The 21203-nt window shown below is 42.8% G+C and overlaps 1 protein-coding gene across 3 annotated transcripts in view; it reads right to left on the minus strand.

Moving 5' to 3' along the window:
- Nucleotides 1-9830: 9830 nt before the first annotated feature.
- The window catches only part of MTMR6 (myotubularin related protein 6), a 544203-nt gene continuing 532830 nt past the window's right edge, over nucleotides 9831-21203 (minus strand). For 2 of the 3 annotated variants that reach the window (XM_078657107.1, XM_078657108.1), the window contains one exon: nucleotides 10043-10453. In XM_078657107.1, the coding sequence (XP_078513233.1) occupies nucleotides 10181-10453 (273 nt within the window). In that variant the 3' untranslated portion in view covers nucleotides 10043-10180. Of the gene's footprint in view, nucleotides 10454-21203 lie in introns of all 3 variants that reach the window. The other variant, XM_078657106.1, reaches the window with a different exon arrangement.

The following is a 21203-nucleotide window of genomic DNA, read 5'->3' on the forward strand; positions in this document are numbered from 1 at the left end:
GCTTTCAATTTCAAGACACGGCAGAATTCTGCCAGTTCGCATTTTAATTTGAAGGGGTCGAAAGGGGGGGTTGGAACAAATCCTAAACCTTTATTGAGAACGTGTATTTGGTCATCCGTAAGTTCTATCTGTGCAAGATTCACTATTAGTGTGTGTTGTTCTTGCTGGTACTCGGCTGGCCCGTTGACATGCTCCTGGTTAAGATGTTTCTTTGCTGGTCTTGCCATGCCAAGGTCTTTTTTCTCCCTCTGGATTGGTTCTGGCCCCGGCCTAAAAAAGGCTGTGCTCGTTGCTGTTGGTTTTGATGTGGCACCGGTTGTTCATTTTCTGCCGGGGGCATTTGATGCATTTGTTGCATTCCGTAGTCGAATGGTGCCATCCAGCCTCCAAATTGTGGCATACAGGGTTGGAAGAAGGGAGGCACATTCATGTTGGGATATTAGGGTCTTTGCCATCTGTTGCCCCTTCTCGGGCGTTGGTATCGGTTAGTATTCCCCCCTCTTCTGGGGTTGTAATCTTCTGAGCTGTTAACCGAACTGTTAGAGGAACCTTTGCCCGTGGATTCATTGTCTGAGCCAAGATCATTCGAACTATAATCTTCTTTGGAGTATGGGTGCATTTTGTCTTGGCTGAATTTTTTGAGGTCTTTACCAAGTTTTTCCAGCTTGCTTTGCATCAAGAATTCTTTGGTTTCTTCCATTTCTTTGTTAATTTCTTCTAATCTCTTTTTGAGTGTCTGTGGATTGATGCCTTTTTTCAATTCAGTTTCTAAAGTTTGAATTTCTTGTAATAAGGCTTCTGACAGTCGTTTGGCTGTTTTTATGATCAATACTAAATAGTCCAGAGTACACTTACAAGAGATGGAAGACCAATCTTTACGGAAAGGTAGGTCGTGTAGAAAGATTCTTGGCGCGTTATTCACCCAAAGGCCCCTTGGTGCTATTTTGTGTCGTAAGTATTCGGTCATGATAATGCCGTGGACTGCCGTACGTATTTGTTCTCTTTTCTTTTCTGTTAAAGAGTCCCAATTGTCAGTTTGCGCCAATGCTTCAGCTAGATCAGAGTTCTGTAATAATGGCTGTGCTGCGAGTATTTCGTCAATATCATTTAATCAGTATTGACCACCTTAACTTATAAATCCAACCCCAAGTATTCTCCAGGGATGCCTCAATGGTGGTAGGAGTGGCTGATGAGGAAGCATTGACCTCCTAGAAACAAGTATTGATACCTGCCCTCAGCTGCATCATCGCCAGTTATTTCCTTTCACTCCCTGCCCCTCTTTTTGTGCGTTAGATGGTATTCCTAAGGACAAGCCAGAAAGAGATCTAGAGAAAGAAATTCAAAGAATCCATATGGATCCATTCAGACTTAAGGAGAACAGGAAGAAATCTAGGAACATTCAAATGAATCTATTATCGCACACAGCTAAAGAGCGGATTTTGGTCTAGCTTTCAAAGACAAAACTTTGGAGGGCAAAGACTTCACATACAAAATCAGATCGTACATATGCAGAGCCATTGAGCAATAGCGGTGGGAGCTGGGACAGAAAGCTAGGCGTATTAGAAGCTTGGGTAGAAGGTGCAATTGAGGTTCCCCACTATACTTATAGTAATATGGAGAAATTAGATGCATAAAATCAGGAAGGTGGTGCAAGGTGATAAGTTGAATGAAAATATTCAAGCTGCATATTGGGAGTGTGGGGAGTGATGGGGGTCAAATCACCTATTTAATTCCATAGTGTTGAATCTACCCCATTAGGCATTGATCCAAATATGCATAGAATTTTATGCTAGAGGTTTTTGGATTTTTGGAAGGGTTCTCTATGGAGGGTCACTTGGTGGGAAGAATAAAGGGAAAAACAAAAATATCGTTCCTCACCATCTACACCAGATTTAGACACATCGACAATTCATTGAAAAAAGGTGGGGGAAAGAAGGAGTGGCAGTACAATTCATCAGTGATGAGGAATGTTAAAAAAGGGAAAAAATATTAAGTTGGGTAAAAAGAGAGGTAAGCACAGATCAAGTCACATGCACAAAAGGGGTAGTTTTACTAATTAAGAAAAACACTGATATACAACTCTTTTGATTTCAAACAGATGCATCAGGCATATGGACTATTGGGAAATTTCGGGTCGATAACGTTTATGTGTGCTGGCCCAAACAATGATGAAATCTCTTTTATTAGTAACTTCGCGTCTAACCGATTAGATGTCCCCACTGCAATCCTGATTGGTAGAGATTTTAATACACTGTTGGGTGAGTATTTGGACAGGTCAAATGGAGGTCTAATGATAAGTACTCATAAGAGGAGGAAGGAGCTAACAAATCTAATTTTAGTGTGTTTGATATTTGCCAGAAAAATTCTGGAAAGACGAGAGGATGCACCATTTTCAGTAAAATGTATGTACATCAATTCAGACTGGATTTTGTTAGTTGATATCACAATAGCAGACAGGGTAAAACAGGTCATATATATACCTGCACATTGCTCAGACCCCTCAGCAGTGTTGCGAACGTTGCAATTCCCCAAAATAAGGATCAATCCTAAGAGGACAGTACTTTGTGATCAATCTCGGGACTGCTGACCCTGGTATTGTATGGGGTGCATATAAGGCATATAAATGTGGTATTTTATGCAAGCAAAGACCTACAGAAAAGGATAGAAAGTTTGAGGGAGAAATCAGATGATTAGAGAGGGACTGGTTGCAATCTATATTGGATATGGAGAGAAAAAGAGTCCAGCAACAATTGGGACTGGTGCAGAATAGGTTTACGCAGGTAATCAAGAACTGACACAGACAAAGGGGACTGGCGAGTTAGTTGGCAAATTTCGAATATGGGGAGAAAAGTGGCCGACTACTGGCCTGGAGAACCTAGAAGCAATAGAGTGAGAAATCAAATCAGTGAATTACATAAAGAAAGTCGTGATATCTCACACAATTTGACTTATATTGAGGCATATGTAGTAAACACGTTTGAAACATTATACACATGAACTACTGTAGTGGCTCGTTTAGAGTTTATAGAGTGGCTAAAACACAAGCATCTGGGCACCCTTTCAGAGGTGGAACGACAAAGTCTCTTAGAGGAAATCACTGCAGAGGAGATAACTGCACAGATTACTAAATCTAGCAATGGTAAAGCTGCAGGCCCGGAGGCGCTGATAAGTAAATTTTATAAAGCCCTGCAAAATCATAATTCATATTTAAGTAGATCTATTTAACTCCCCTGTCCTCCTGGAATGATGCCTCAATCAAGCTTATCTTAAAACCTAATAAGGACTCAAAAATTGTTGCTTCATACAGACCGATATCCTTGCTTAATTATGATTATCACATTTTTGCTGGAACCCTTAAAAAACAGACACTTAAATGTTGTTACCGATAGTATACACCCTGACAAGGAAAGGCTTTGTCCCTAGCAAGCAATTGCACGAGTTGACAAATCTTTTAATTTCTTCCATGGATATGGCCAATGCAAATTCTAATCTGCTAGCCATAGTAATGATAGATGCATCTAAAGCACTTGTTAGTCAACTGGGCCTATCTATGGCAGTAGTGGCAATGTTTGGTTTTGTCCCAGTATTTATGGAGGGAAGAAAGAAATTGTATAATGTACCTTGAGCACAGTTCATCGGTAATGGGAGCCTAATAAGGATGATCAATATTTCTAGCGGGACCAGGCAGGGATGCCACCTTTCTCCATTACTTTTCCATCTGTATGTAGAACCTTTAATCCAGGCCTCTAGGAGGGTTAAAGGGATAAGTCTAAGCAGTTTGAAAACAGAATTGCGCTCTATACAGATGAAATTATTACATATACTAAGGAACTCTGCAACCCAGTGCTCCGAATGGAACAAATGAAAGTTAATTTGGGGCTTTTTCGAGGTACCTCATAAATGACGCCAAGATAATGGCTGGAACATGAGCAATACTAGATGTAGAAGCCAATCCAAATTGAGGTATGTGGGAATCACAATCATGCCAAAGATATACCTTAGGGCAACTTCAGGGTAATGAAAGAAATAGATGGCTTGTTTAAGAGATAGGGGAATATGCATTTAACCATATATGGCTGAGTCAACTAAATTAGAAAGTCAATCCTGCCTAAGCTCACCTTTTTATTTGAGAACACTTCTCTTTCATTTGCTAAAGATCAGATTGTAAAAATTCAAAGAAAGATAAGCAGGATTATCCAGGCCCCTAAAGGAAGTAGAGTTGCATGGAAAAAGCTGAGAAGGAAGTTAATTACAGGTCTTCCGGACGTCTTGCTTTATTGATATGCATTTCAATTTCAGTACCTGCTTTATATTAGCACAATCCGACAATTAATGTATGGGGAGACTGTTTCCTGTTATCCTTGGTTCTGAAGGGCAGGACAATTTTCTCCATAAATTTGGCTCCCCAGATTTGTTTATTAAAAGGTAAAGCTAAAGAAGCCTATATACTTTCTAGAGAAATGGTACAGTTTGAGGAAAATGTTGGCTATTGAATATTACTCAATTCACCTGGTACCCAAGAATTTTTGGAAGATCAACCTAGTCTGCCATTGAGAACAGTGGCCCTGAAATATTGAGGGGAGCTGCAAGAGGGGTCTGACCTAATTCATGAGAATAACTAACTGTGACCAATGGCACAATCTCAAAGATTGAGTATGTCCAATTAACATCATGGTGGGCAGCACAGAAATAGAGTACGAAAGCAAGCTGAAATATTAAGATCAAATAGAAGATGTGCTGCTGTAAAAAAAAATGACATTCATTAAAAATTGGGAGTTAATTAATGCAAAATACAAGAACCTTTGAGCTCCAGAACATTCATGGGTGGGGGCACCTGCCTTTGCCAGGGGCAGCCAAATTTGTGGCAAGTATTATTGACTATTCTTTATTCTACAGTTAAACCTGCTGCCCTACAAAGGAATCCCTTCTACAGTCTCTACATGATATATTTGACCAGAAGGAAGCTGGAAAAGCTAAGCAGTGCTACAAAAGATGTAGAATAGAGATCACCAATGATGAGCCTATGTTTGCAACTTGCCCGGCTCTCAATAAATTATATAATGGTGTAGGTAATACAGTATCAGAAATTCTACCTTCAAGTATTAAGGTAAGCTTCAACTTGACCTTCTTTAAGAAAAATGCACAGATATATAAGAGTGCAAAGGAGACTCCTCTTCTACTTAATTCTTCTTGCAAGAACGGAAATATACCTGCACTGGCTGTAATCTAATCCGCCCACAGTGAAGAGCTGGCTGAAGTCCGCAGATAGAGTCTGCAATCCCGATTTGCATTCCAATTAGAGTAGTAAAACATATGACTTCTTATTCTGCTATCTTTTATGGAGTTAGCTTTTTTTTAGAGCAGTGAAGGCTCATGATTAATCCAATAATTGCAGACTTATTCACAGGCATCCAGATTACCTCCAGTTCGTTGAGCTCAATAAATGGTCAGATGGCTAAGGGAAGAGCATTTTCCAATTAATGTGAACGCATGGTGAATTAGGACAACATTCATGAAACCCAATAACCAGGCCTGAGTCTCATGTGTGATAAGGAGTTCGCGTTCTTGAACATGCATAATGGAAATAAGGGTCAATCAGCCATCCTCATTCTAATGAACTATTCAGCAGCCTCTGACATGACTGAAAACATTTTTCTTTGCTTCCTAAGATTCTGTTAGAACATGTCCAGAAAAAGTCTAGCCTAGCTTGCATCTTTTATCATCAATCATTTCCAACAAAACAAGGTAACACATCCACTGTAGAGATCCTCAACGCTCACTATTGTCCCACTGGCATAAAAACTTAGTGCATTCCCTAGCGGAACTCATACAGCACAAAAGTCTACATATTTGTACACGAACTGTCAGTAAATCGTAATCCACAAGAGAAAAGTGAAACAGTGAAGCCCAATCTAGCTTGTCTAAAGGCTCTTAATGGCTGGTTGTTTACCAACAAGTTAGAATACTTTAACAATATTTTGAATTTCCATCATCCGTGAATGAAACTGTGTGTAATACTCAAAGCAAGTTTGTTACAATACAGGCCTATTGAAGCAAATGTATTGACCTGTGTAGTCTTCTACTGCCACCTACTCAAAATTCACTATTCTATTAATCTCTGTTATAAAGCGCATAGCTGCCCGGCAACGGGCTACCCAGCACTATCTGTGCTGGCTGTAGTGAGGGTAATTAATGGTGATTAGGGGAACAAATAGGTTTTTATTTTCTTTCTAAAACTTATGAAGTTGTCAGGCTGCTAGGCAAGTAACTACTTTCCTACCTTCTTTCCATTGAGGTTCTATGATCAGATCTATTGTAGTCACAAGCCTAACTTACTCAAAGTATCTACAAGTTAGCCTCCCTAATGTCCTCATGGCAAGTGACAAATCAGCCAAAAATAATGGAGTCTGGCTGGTTTTCAATGTCTTAACAGTGGAAAAATGTAAAGCCTGGTTGAATGGAGTATCCATGCTTTCAGTTAAAAGCTGCATTCAATTTGCAACTCTCCTCTTTATTGCCAACAGAGTCCACCACATGAAACACTTAGATGTTTGGTAAGAATTTGGTGTTAATATTGATATTAGCTAGGATTAAGGAGGACATGAATTGACTAAATAGATTCTAAGATTGCATTGAAAGATTGTTATAAATCATGTTGCCACTTATTATATTATTGCCTTTATTTCACTCACTATAATGCTTATAGCTGAAATTATGCTTTTTCATTTATCCTCCATTAGAACAAGGCCTTAATATGTAAACAAAGCCTTTTTAAATTGCAGTGTAGACTTCTTGTGTGGAAGTATCCTACATTTAACTATGCATTTAACCTATTGTTGCTACAGAAGCAATTCAAGAACTACCTCGTGCTAATACCAACTGGGTGAGATCTAATTGATTAACTCTGAAAGCAAGAAAATGGAAGCTCTTCTTTGTGGACCTCAGACAGGTGGCCTAATATTTAAGACCCTCCTCCAACTCCAGTCTTGCCTTTTCGTAATCTGGCCATTACCTTAGATAAATAGGTGTGCTTTGAGGGTTATATCAATAAACTGACATCCACCTATTCCCTTATGCTGAAAATCATCTGGAAAACTTTTCAGTTTTTGTACAATTCTTTTAGGAAACATCTGATGTACGCATTGATAACATTGAGGCTATTACCGTAACTCTCTCTTTGCAGGACTTCCCACCTATTAGATTCACAGAATTTAATGGATGTGGAATACATCAGCCCGTTTGGTCCTGAGCCCATACAATCACTAGCATATCTTCTTTCATTTTAGTTCAGCCTCATTGGATGCCAGTACAAACAGGACATTCTTTTTAAAGTTCCTTGTGTTTGTCATAGAGCCATTTAGGATCTATGGATCTTTCATTAAGCAATTACAGTACTTTGTTTTTTTCCCTTTTACAACCAGTCCAGGACCCATCGCGGTAATTCACTTCTCTTAGAACTTTGGTTTAGGAGATCTTGGCTAGACGACTGCTCCATTGAGATGGTGATGGCCAAGGCTTGGAATACCCTTCATCTTAGCCTTCGAGAGCTTAATCAAATTTCGTAAAGTGCTATAAATTCATATACTGAACATGCATAAGGAGGACTTTGAGCACTGTAAAGTACACGTGTTGACCCACAGATTCAATATTACACTCAAATGGCTTTCTGGTGCTGAAATCATCTGATTGCATTAGTAGCAGGATTATTGGAGGGAATTTCTCAACTATAGGTGCTAAACTGTAACATCTGAAGTACTCAGTGGGCCGGAATGAAATATAGTAAGACAATACTATACATTGTAAACGACCCCATGAACACAATAAAACATATTTCTGAAATCAGTTTGCACATTTTGGAAAAACAAACAAACCATGTACAAAAAAAACTATACATTTAATGAAATGTACAACTTGTTATAAGGGAAAACATGCATTGTGATTTCCAATGGAAATTCCTCGACAATAAACAGTTTACAAAACACATGAAGTTAAGAATGTCTCACATTATGCCCTGTGCAGGATTTTGAATGTTTACAGTTTACAGATGGGGACCTACTTTGTATGTCTTGTCTCAAATTGTAAGTCAAATAGGCATTTCATGATGTGAACAGTAAACAAAATACAGGGCTTGTCAAGAGACGGATTCATAAGAAGGCACAGAAGCTTCCCGTTATATACCTGACAATATGTAATAAAAAATATGAACAACTACTACTTACAAATCGCAAGCAACGCATACTTCCTCAGAAAAAAGGATGTCACACAAAATGCCTAATTGGTATGTGTCCTTGTATATTGTTATGGCATACTGCCTTGAGTTCTACTTTGTGAAATAGTTGGCTAAAACAGGAGCAGTATTTGTAATTCGAGTCCACCATGGCTTTTTTGTCCATTGTTCATCTCCAGGTATTTGATTATCTGTTTCTAATTAAAGATCTACTTTTTACTCAGAAAAATAAAAAAGGGAATGATAAAGTGCTGCTAATTATAACGTCCAACAATTTTTTTTTACATAAATGTAGGTGTGAGTCCATCAAAATAACATTGATTGTAAACAAATGTTAACCCTCTCTTTAAATGTGTTAAACTATGACAGACGCTCCATTTTCTGAATTTTCCATGCTATAGAGCTCTCAAGTTTTCAAAGCAAAAGTATTCTTCAAATTATTTTTGCTAACGGACTGAAGCTGCACCAGAGAAATCTCAAGAGGTCCAAAATCCACTTGATGAATTGAAGATAATTCACATCTTTCAAGTTCCCTTTTTACCCTAAATTAAAAAAAGACTAGTACTTCATTTAGATGAGACATGTTGAATACATCGCCTGGTATAGACCGGACCAATGTGTAATTTAATGTAAAAAGTGACATTTTAATAGACATTATTTTGGCACCTACGTTTCACATAGGAAATACAGTTTTTAAGCTCAACAGTATGGAAGTTTGACCATGCTATGCCTAGTAAATTTCCTGATACTAATAATGTCTTTTATTAGCAGAAACACCTGCAAAGGTAGGTCAATTCGAATCTTCACAATATTGGGGGTGGGATGTTGAATAATAACATGCTGCAATATTACTCTATATTTAGAGGGTTAGAGCAGCTTAAACCAATGAATTACAAAAGTCTAAAAACAAGTGAGCATATGCAGGTAGTGCACTGCAATATAGATCAATCATGTTTTAGTCAAAGGTGACAGTCCTTCAGGCTTATTGCTTCAGAAGGCAGAGGCCACCCCAATGGCACAATGCTATCTGTAAGGCTGAGAAACAGACTCATTTAAGTTTGTACCTAAATATTTTCATCAATAAGTGCAGCACACTAATCTTAACACAGATGCATTGGGCATTTTTCAATGGAGTTCACATTTAATATACAAATATATGTATGTGGGTGTGTGTGTATATATATATATCTATATATACACACACACACGTGTATATACACACATACATATGCGTTGGTATATATATATATATATATATATATATATATATATATATATATATATATACACACACACACACTTGTACATATGTCTATAAAAATGTGAGCTCCACTGAAACGTGTTATGTGTGCGTATATATATATATATATATATATATATATATATATATACACACACACACACACACACACACACACACACACACACACACACATTAATATTTTCAACCTAGATTTCAAACACAAATGCACCCTTCCTCCAGTACATTACAACTACATTTTTAGGGAGTAAAGGATTGAGGCTGCATTATGTGTCTGACAAGGCATCCATCCACAAGTTAAGGTAGGTTTTAGATTTTACATTACTACCTGCAACATTTACATTCGTCTTTACATTCATTTCAAGTGCAACAATAAAAACATTTTTAGGTCGTTGTTAATCTGGCAAAATTAGATACATATCAAATGCTTATCTGGCAGCATTCCCCTATCTCATAATTTAAGTTTAAACTGAGCAAACCTAAATCCATTTTAACAAATGTGGCCTTTTTAACCATTCCTTTTACGTAACGCATCAATAGAACAGCAAACACAATCCCTACTTTTAAGCATGCAGTTCTACTCAAGTATATGGATTACCAAGACACAAAAGTGGATTTGGTCAATCAGCATCAGACCACCCTCACACGAATCAGTTGCAATTAGCAGAGACTCAAAAGCTTTGGTTAGAGTCTCAGCAAGTCATTCTGGCAACTCCGTATTCTAAGCGGACAACAGCAGGTTCTGCTTTGGAAAACTCCTCTGTATACTCCGTGTACCGATTATCTGACAAGTTGCTACCCTCTATTGTCCTAATGCCGTCATTATCTGGTAGAAGTGGATGATCCTTCCTGAAGCATTCAGAATTCCGAAGCGTTGTTGAAATAGTGTGGTTGGAAGAAAGTGATTGATCCTTTGTACATTCAAGGTCTTCGTCAAGCACATTACTTTTCTCTTTCTTGAGTTTCTGGAATAAGGAAGAAAATCAGAAGAAATTATTATTAGCTATCGAAAGCACACAAATGACTGTTGCCTCAGGTACTACATTCAATGCAACAACATCCTATCAACGAAAATGCTTACAAGGTGACATAGAAGGAACATCACTCTTCATTCCCAAACTTGTCAGTTCAGACCATCAACACAGACACAGGATGAAAGATTTGTTAAGGCCAAATGTGAACACAGGAAGATATATTAGATAGGGGCAAAGTGGAAAAATACAGAAATACTTCTCCATATGAAATGTGAGAGTTGATTTTCTGTTAATAAAAAGCACCACGAATTGGCTTACCTAACAGTTGTGTTTACACTGACCACCATCTTGCCTCAACATCATATTATACAGAATGATTACTACTGCTGATTTCTGTCCTACATAAAGTACTACCAATGTTCATACAACTATGAAGAGACTGTTATCAGAGATGTTTTCTCACTGCAATAAATCAGGGACGTATCCAATCGTTTTCAGCTCTTGCTCGAACAATGCAGCTGTTCAGCTAAAGTTCCGAGAAGGACTGCATTTCAATGCATGGCTATCCTGAGAGAATCCTCAAATGTATTTTGAAGTAAAATGTTTCTACTAGCTTGGTTTTGATTGATACAAATCCTGAGAATCCTGCATTCCCACAGAATGTATGCAGGTCTTTGTCTAAAGCCCTGTAAAAGAGTGTGGATTTCTGTAACTAAGAGACCCCCTTTTCCTGACCTTTTGAAGGCAAATCTATGCCGGATTTCACTTAAAACTGTGCTGAGATCTTTGTCCTTTTGATTTATATGGTTTGCTGATAATCTTACTGACGGCAAGTTTAGTGCAATTTTCCTATTTTTTTTCATATAAAGCCTTGAAACGCCAACCTTGGTCATATTTAAGAGAATGTTCAGGCGAATTCATATAAATGTTATCTAAATAGAGTAAGTGACGGCTCCAATCAGGGAGCACCAAAGTCCGTATCAGGACTACAACACTCTTGCTCCTAGTCGTTAGCACCACCTATGAGTAAGAGGTTCCAGGCAGATTTTTGCGTTGACACAAGTTTGTGGTTCATTACTTTGTTCATTTTAGAATCTACATCATGCATAAACCTAGGCAGATCTTGCAACAAACATACAGTAGACTTCCTTAGAAAGTAACATGTATGTTCAGGCACAACATATACCTGCTCAAGCTGAAACAGCAACACATTGGAAATGCTGTTACTTACAAGGCAAGAGCAATATTAATATGGAGCACAGTCTCAATAGCTTTACAAAACTACTGGATATGATGGTTGTGTTCCAGCATCACAATTTTGGCAGTTTGTCTTTTGGAGAAAGCTTTGGTTTAGATTGCTTCCCTGCAAGACTGGTGTCTAGTGAGAAGAGACTAATTTTCCACGCATTCTCATGCTGCAGGTGGAAAGCATTTTTTTCTTCGAATATGATCCTGTTCCCTTCTATTAAGATTCATATCAGCTTTTATTTCAGTTACAATGTGCATATCAAATATCTATAAGTGCTAAGTTCAGAAAAATGGGGGGAGTTAGACGGTACCATTGGACAGGAGATTAAATGATTGCCTCTTTAAATATGGCCAAAGCCTAATGCTTTTTTCCTATTTAATGACCCAAATGATAGTTTAATGACTAAGAGTATTATCCTCCTGAGATCAATAAAATGGCAACCACTAATTTAGTTACAAAAAAGGATATTTTATTATGACACATTAAAAAAAACATTGATTCTTGCAGTTCTACACTATCTACCCTCTTTCCATAAACATATGGCAGCAATTCCCTCAAAGCCAGGCGCACTTGCTTGACTTGTCGCCCTTGTCCACTCATTGTTTATAGGCAACTTCAGAGTAACTCAACACTTAACCTTTTATCTTTCCTACATTGATAAAATGAGCACCACTGAGTTTGGTTAATAAAAAAGGGACATTTTCTTCGAGAAGGTGCCTCGCATGCCTTTGCTTCATGCACTTCCTTTGCCATCACTCAATGGAGGTCTAGCAGTTAGTACATCACTGCCACATGCATCCACTAGACCATAACTACCAGGTTTGCAGTATTCTCATGTACAACATCTCAAAATCTGAACCATGGTTGCATGTGCCACTTCTAAGTCTTAAATGCAATTAACTTTGAGGATAGTCATCTTTTTGCTTTGTCCCTCAATCACCTATTTTTTCACTCTGGGCATTTGCTGTTATTACCTTGGCTGCAAGGCCCTAACGATGGCAACCTTGCATGTGCTCTTTTTACAAGGACAACAGTTTTTAGTCTAAAACTACCAAACTGATCACTTTGATAATTCAACTGTGCATAAGCAAAGGTTTTGTGCATATGTACGAAGTGTATATTTGTAATGCCGGAGTGAAGTAAACACTTTCCCTTTCATCTTTAAATATAATTTGCTTTTAAAACTGCATGTTTTCTGCTGCCAAGGAAGATGTACATAATGTGTAGATATGAGATGTAGGACCTAAGTAAAAACTCCTCCCATTCACCTTTAAATGGAGAGTAAACGCAAATTAAAAACATCTCTGTGTGCCTGGGGCGGGGCGACATCACGCGACTCCGCCCCGGCGTCGTCCCCGTACGTAATGTCAGCGAGGTCACATAAGACCCGCCCCGGCACACCTATGTCAGAGAACTTTTCCGCACCACAACGCGGAACCACCAGATAAAAAACTGTGGGACAGGGTGCGAAGAGCAGAAAAATTGGAAAGTAACGGTGACCTACGCCACCACACAGAGTAGTCTCAACACCGCAGAACTCAAAGACAGGGAAAGAAGAAAGAACAAGCAGAGCCCTGCGCAGCCCCCCTGTCAGCACCTAAACAGCCTCCCACTCCCGTGCCCCAGAGGCAAGAAACATGCATAAAAGGCATGGCACACGTAGTAAACCTACCACTCCAATCCTGAGCCAGGAAGGGGACCAGTCCCAAGATAGACAGGGACAACAAACCTCCAAGTCACCCAAACATAGAGGGCAACCACCCACAAGGGACAAGGGTAAGACATGGCCAGCTGACCCTTAATCAGAGGATAGCAATGGAAGGAAGGGAGGAGAGGACAGGGATAGAAAGCAATCCCCTCCCCCCAACCTGGAGTAGCCAGAGCAGCAGGGCACCGGAGCACCGGGACCCCATTCTCCAAAGAACCAAAGGAGGAATGAACCGCCCCCAGACGGAGCCACCCGTCAAGAACAAAGAAGGCACTCACAGGAGACACAGCCCCCACCCGTAGGCGAGTATCGAAGACCAGCCCAAGGGTCCTCGCAGAACGGGGAGGAAGGGCGGGCCGTGAAGGAATCTGCGGCTAGAATCGTCTCTACCAGATACATCGTTCTGGAAGGTAAGTAACTTGTACATCTGATAGAGGCTACTAACCGCAGATGCCTTCACGTAGCATAGATACCCTAGCAATACCCCCTGGGAGGAGGGTCTGCGAAAGGACTCCACTAGCCAATACAGAACAGAGGGCCCCATGGGGGACTAGATCTGTGGACCAGGTAGAACTTCGTCCCTGCCAGGCAATGGGAACTCCCACAAGCAGAACCCCACCGACTCCAAGAGGATGAGGAGGGAGAAGAAGGCTGAAGAGGCCCGTATACTCACAGCGGAGGAACCAAGGGCAAGGTCGGAGAGGCCGAAGCACCCCACTCCCCCACAAGGCAACATAGCTTCCGCCCCAATGCCAAGACGGGAAGAGAGGAAGAAGAAGCCTAGAGGATCCAAGGAAACAAGGGAAAAGAAGGCAAACCCACTCCAGGAGAGCAACCTGCCAGCCAGAACAGCGCCAGAAGTCAAATGCCGCCAGAAGCAAGACGAACAGCCCGAGGCCCCAGGAAGGCTGAGTAGGCGGCGCCTGGCAAGGGAGGACACAGGATCATCCCAGACCTCAGGACAGGAGCAGGGAGAGGAGGAGATGTCTGGGCACACCACGACGAGTGGGCGCGCACAAAACCTCAAGAAGCAAACACAACCAACATAAACGCCATGGAGAACAGGCACCCGAAGGTGACCAAAACTCCCTAGCAGAGCGCACCCCATATGACAGATACTACTATCGCACATAGGGTACGTTAAGTCCCAAGATATGGGAACCCTCTTTTGAAGAACTTCCGCAGCAGAGGAAAAACAAAAGAGCCCCCCTCTCTCCAGTGGAAGGCTTGACAAGCAGCCCAAGCAAAGCAGAAGGCATAATCTCAGGGCCAAGTCTGCGCAACAACTCCGGCACAACACACACATAATCAACAAAAGGGCCGTCCAGCAGCCAACAATGCCAAAGTCCCAAGGAAGGACAAGAATAGCCAGAAAAAACACCCCACAGCCAGAACAGCCTGCCTAAGAAGGCCCAGAATCAGCCCAACTCAGGAGTCACTGAGGAGGGGACGGAGGAGGAGGAGGATGATAAGGCAGAGGAGGAGGAGGAGGAGGAGGACGAAGCCCTGCCAAGAGCCTTTGGATGGTGGAGTCGGCCGGGGCATGGAACAACAGGCTGCCATCAAACGGAAGGTCGTTGAGTCGCTCCCGAATAATCCCGGGGAATACTCCGTCCCGAAGCCAAGCATGGCGACGGAGAGCGATTGAAGAAGCCATGGCCCGGCCAAGCACCTCTGAGATGTCCAGAGCGGAGCAAAGAATAAGCACCGCAAGCTCCCGGCCATCCAACGCATGCCGAAAGTCCACCTGACCAGTCTCCTGGGACGCTGCGGATCCCAGAGACTCTGCCGAGTCCCACAAACAAGAGGAGGCCCTAACCAGTACACACATATTGCTCGCCCAAGAGTCCAGTCAGCGGGCCTCCTGGGACGGCGGAGTCAACAGTGGCGGCAGGGAGGGAAAAGCAGTCCGCAAAAGGGGGCTGGCAGCCGAGGGGTGAAGTGAAAGACAATCCGGTTCACGCGGTGCCGGGAGGTGCTGGTGCAGAAAATGCTGAGGCACTGGGTCCCCTGAGGCAGGACGCCTCCAAGCCCCCGTCAAGGAGGAAAGGAGCGAACCTTCAAAGGGAAGTAAGATTTACCTCCCACCAGAGCCCTGGTGGAGGACTTCCAATAGATGGTCCACCGGAAAGTGAGCCACCGGGTCACCCATGCGCAGGATGCCCACAGTCAGAAGGAGCCGAAGAATGTGGGCTGCCGCTCTTACGACGGACATAGACGCCGGTGAAAAAGATACCCCACGGCGACCAGTCTCCGGGGAGGAGGACACCAATATACAGCCTGCCTCCGGAGAAGGAGTGTCCGAAGACGAATCCACGGTAGGACCCCTGCGTGGAGCCGTAGAGTCAGCTGCCTGAGGCAGAACGTTGGCACCATCCGGCGTCACCGGACAAGGTCCCTCCAAGTTACCCCGCACCGGAGACTGGAGTGGATCTGGAGCCGGATCGGCTCCGGGACGGTGCCGTAGCGACGCCAACCCCACCTCCGCTGAGGCCGCCACTTGCAAGGGGGAACGAGACGGGCCTGGGGAGTGACACGAAGCCCTCTTCCAGCCGTGGCCCAGAATGAGGCAGAGATCGCTCGGCAACCCATGTGGCGGTGCCAGGGACTATTCAACCTCGGACGAGGACCATGGCCGTATCTGAAGCCGTCTGCCGAAGCAGACCGAGGGGAGGAAATAGACCTGGAGAGACGCGCCGAGAGAAGTTTCATCCGGCGCTCTCGCCGCGACTTCAGCTTCAACTGTAGGCACACCGCACAATCAGTGGTGCTGTGATCCTCCCCCAAACACCACATACAAATGAGGTGAGGGTCTGCTGCCGACTAAGATGCCCACAAAACATGCAAGTTTTGAAGCCCGAAGGCATTCGCACACTGTTTAACCAAAAAGAAATGGAAGAAAAAGGGGCCCTAAGCAGGCCCGTAGCAAGGACCGGATCCGCGTTACACACGGAAAAGGAAAAAACTAACGTAGGCGTGCCGGGGCTGGTCTTATGTAACCTCGCTGACGTCACGTTTGCGGACGACGCCTGGGCGGAGTCGCGTGATGTCGTCCTGCCTCCGGCGCGCAGGGATGCTGTGGCAGAAAAGTTTCCGGATCCATTCTCACACCTGGGGATAATTCTACGGGAAGGAATCTGCGGCTAGTAGTCTCTATCAGATCACACCTACCTTTGTACTTGTCAGCAAGAGGCAGTACGTATGGAAATATTTTGCAGCACTCTTCTCCTATGAGATGATTGACCACCAATGGACCTCAAGCTTTTTCTGAACATGCACTAAAATGTTTTTTGCTCACAGGTTCGCAAAGGGACATAGCGTTATTTCCTTTGTGAGGCAAAGCCAGTCTCACAACAGGCTGCATAAGCGCAAACGGACGTTTTTTGTTGACATTTCGGTCACACAGGAGATGGTAGCACTGTCTTGTGCCAGGAGAGGTACAGAGTAGCTCCTGAAAGAGACAGCATGTCTTTGAGCAGCCAAGGAGGGGGTAGTCTGAAAAAAGGGCAACAGTTACTTGAGCTCAGAGCGGTAGTGTGTCATGGAACTGGTCTAGCTATGGATGACCAACAGCTTTTTGAAACTAAGCACTCATTAGATGGAAATATTCATCATTAGTAATTAACATCTGACCTGATCTGATCTTATTAGAGGCCCATCTTTCAATACTGGTCACCAAAGTTCGGAATCTTGACTTGTCATCCATCAACAACTCTCATTTGAGCCACTGATTAATACAGTGATCTCTAACTTAAAACACTATGAAAAATCTTATCTTAATTTCCTGATGCTATGCTTTTCTAAGTCATGGGAGCATGTGTTCTCAACTACGGGAATAGATTATACTTAGGCCTTTCGCCCTACAGTCTGGTTAAACTACAAAGAAGATTAGAACAAGAGAGAGAGGGAAATTAAGGGAGTTACTCTCAATCCCCCTGGTAACTATCAAAGACAACTAAAGAGTGAGATCAAATTAATAGAAGAAGAAGAAGAGGGGAAAAGTCAACTAACAGAAAAAAACTTTTTGTTTAAGAAGAACCCTCACTCACCAACCTAGTTGGTGACATGCTTCATCATTGGGTAGCCACCAGAGAGGCTGAATGCCTCTCTGGTGTGCTACAACGCCTGGTTACAGCGGAGCTGGTTTTTGGTGAATCGTGTTTTGTGGTCGTGAAAAAGGTGCGAGATTTAAAAGATTCCTCGATTAATTCCCAAGAAACTTTAATGGTGGTAAACCAGGCAGAAGTAAAAACAAGTGATTAGGATGAAAACTTCCTGGCTAAATTGACCAGACACATACAATTAGACAACTGTGTTAAAAAGTGGTCAACATGTTTCTGCTTCAATGTGCCTGTTGAAAAGCTTTCATCAGCACCAACCCTCCACGGCGGTATGCGCACGCTAAGGCGCACCCTAACCTGTGGGGGTGTATCGAACAAACTCACGGTTTATCCGAATCAGCGTTTCAGGATTTCCGAAATCCGTCAAAAATCTGTAGGAACACTCAAAAAAACCACAGACACAATAATATTTGCAGAGATCGTTTAGTTGCTCATACACATAAGCAATAGCTTAGTTTTGTTCCAAATGCTTTCATCGTTGTGCTCCCCTCAATATGGTGCGCGCCGCAGAGAGCCTCATATGCGGCCACTGTCTCAGCCGTGACTGAACATTCACACATTAAACCAACCAGGTGTATGCTAAATGTGCTCCTTAATCATATGGTTGGTGTAGAACAATGGCGTGTTAACTATTCATGCATGACAAACAACAAAATGGTGGAAATTTGTAATGAAAACATGGAACATGACTAACGTCAGGACGCGAGTGTGTAAAAACCTCACGTTCACAGTAATGCAAGCAATTGTATTTGTTAAACAGACATGGAAAAGGCCAAAGCTTTTATGGACTAATAGTGGACTTCTCAACATGGGTTCCGGTGGGGAGCCCTTGACATCAGTTCAAGCCCTGTAAGTAATGGAAGATGAATGAGCGCGGAACGCACTCACTCGACCGAATGCAGATCCACCCCACAAAGGACACATGATGACTTACTTCATTTAAAACCGCGCCCGTTCAGCACCTACTGGTTGCCCTCCGTGGACCCGAATATTGAATTGGGATCCGTGGCGTTTGGTAACGCCAGGGTTATAGTCACATGATGCGAAAGCGGGAAAAGACTAGACCGCTAACCTCAGTGCTTGGGTAGAAAAGTTCTCTACGCATGCATGTATATGGAGCGCTATCTTCCAGTGGAGACAATGCGTGTGAATCGTCAGTCTCACAAATGCCGAATTTGTATACAAAGAAACTTTATCCCAAAAACGTTATTAAAAAAAAAAAGGGCCTAGAAAACAGGATAGCAGCATCCTATTAGTAAAGCAAAACGCAGGCACAGAAACCAGTGAATCTATGTAATGACTAAAGAGTAACAACTTGTTAAGGACCCTAGTGTACGGGGGTGCAAGAACAACTTGCTCCTTTTCTCCAGCTTCCACCCAAGACCAATAAGAGAGAGTCTTCTATTCGGCCAATATCTTAGTTTAAGGCACAATTGCAGTCAAGTGGAGGACTTCCGCCATCAAGCAGAAGAAGAAATGCGTTACTTACCTGTAACTGCAGTTATCCAGTATTGGTGTCTTTCATAGATTCACATGCCTGAATCTTTCCCCGTCGTCGAGACGGGAGTCTCCGGTACACAGAAAAGTAATGTCCTATAGACATATATAGAGAGAAGTAGGCCTAAGGGCCTCACCTTAGTAGCCTACCTATGTCCTTTTGTAAAAAAGACCAAATTCTAGAAGAGAGCCAATCAGCTAACACCTCCCTCTAGAACCTTCCTGTCAGGAGCCTCAGTCTCTCAGATTTTCGTACGCACCAAGCTAAGTAGGCGTAGCACTGATAGAGAGATAGGTGAGTCCTTCCAAGGGAGGCAGGAGGGTTGCATGTGAATCTATGAAAGACACCAATACTGGATAACTGCAGTTACAGGTAAATAACGCATTTCTTATCCAGTATTATGGGTGTCTTTCATAGATTCACATGCCTGAATCAGAGTAGCAAGCAATACCTTGTGCACATTTCTGATGGAGCATCATATACAAGTCATTAGATAATACATATCATGCGACTATGAACCATCAATAGACATCAACCAGAAGCAGTAACAGAGAAATGTGCATACCAGACAAGGATGGAGGGATGGAGGAAGGCTCACCTTACTGGAAAAGATGGCGTAGCACTGCTTGTCCCACTGCTGCATCCTTCATCAGCTCTGTATCCAGGCAGTAGTGCCTGGTGAAGGTATGAGGCGACTTCCATGTTGCCGCCCTGCAGATGTCGATAACTGGCACTCCTGCAAATAGTGCCATAGAAGTCGACATGGCTCTTGTAGAGTGCGCCCTGATTTTAAAGTGCAATGGCTGTCCGGCTCTGTCGTGGCAAAAGGCAATCGCCGAAGAGATCCATCTGGAGATGCTTTGTTTGGTAAGCGGTAGACCCTTCCTAGGCCTACTGAAGGCTATGAAGAGTTGGTTAGATTTTCTGAAATGTTTGGTTTTATCAATATAAAATTTTAGACATCTCTTAAGGTCCAATGAGTGCAGCGATCTCTCAGCTGCGGTGCTGGGATTTGGAAAGAACGATCTGAGAATCACAGGCTCATTTAAGTGGCAGTCCGACGGGACTTTAGGAATAAACCTAGGATTGGTCCTTAAAATCACTCTGTCATCCCTAAACTGCAGGAAAGGGTCTTGGATGAAAAGAGCCTGCAGTTCACGGACCCTCATTGCGGATGTAAGCGCCAGGAGGAGAGCCGTCTTCCACGAAATGTATTTCACGTCTGCCCTGTGAATGGGTTCAAAAGGGTGTTTCATCAGTTGGTTAAGAACCACATTTAGATGCCATGTTGGAGGGACCATCCGTGGTCGAGGAAAAGATCTATAGAGACCTTTAAGGAATTGTTTTATTAGTCTCTAGACCAGAGAGAGGGCCCTTTAGATGTTCTTTTAAACCTTGATATCGCCGCCAAATGGACCCTTATGGAGGAGTGGGCCAGGCTCGACTGCGCCAGATGTAGCAAGTAGGGAAATATTTGTTCTGAAGAGGTGGCGAAGGGACGTAGACCTTTGTCCGCACACCAGATGCAGAAGCGTTTCCACTTCAGGGACTAAGTCTTGTTAGTGCTGTCCGCTCTTGCCCTGGCTAGGATATCTTTACAATCCTGCGGGATGTTTATATTGCTGAATTCTCGGTACTCAGGAGCCAAGCCGATAACCTGAGAGATTTCAGATCCGGATGTTGAACCTGCTTGTTGCTCATCGTGAGTAGAGATAGATGCTGACCTAGATGGATCGGCGGCTGCAGTGATAGGCGATGAAGGTCTGTGAACCAATGTTGCCTCGGCCAGAATGGGGCTATCAGAATTAAAGTGCAAGGCTCCGCCTTCATCTTTCTGAGGACTCTGGGAATCATTGGAAATGGCGGAAATGCGTACGCAAAGACGTTGCGCCATGCGATGGAGAATGCATTCCCGAGAGACCTTGATTGGGGATGCCAACTTACGAAGTTTTGGCATTTGGTGTTCTCCCTGGTCGCAAATAGGTCGATTTGCGGCGTTCCCCACCTTGAGAAGATTTGAACGGTGGTCGTCATGTCTAGCTCCCATTCGTGTGATTAAGACCTCTGCCTGCTCAGTGCGTCTGCGATGATATTGTCCTTGCCTGGGACGTTCTCCACCTTCAACGATACGTTGTGGAGAATGAGCCAATTCCAGATCTTTTGCG

This window comes from Lissotriton helveticus, chromosome 8, assembly GCF_964261635.1.
Source record: "Lissotriton helveticus chromosome 8, aLisHel1.1, whole genome shotgun sequence".
In the NCBI taxonomy this organism is placed as follows: domain Eukaryota; kingdom Metazoa; phylum Chordata; class Amphibia; order Caudata; family Salamandridae; genus Lissotriton; species Lissotriton helveticus.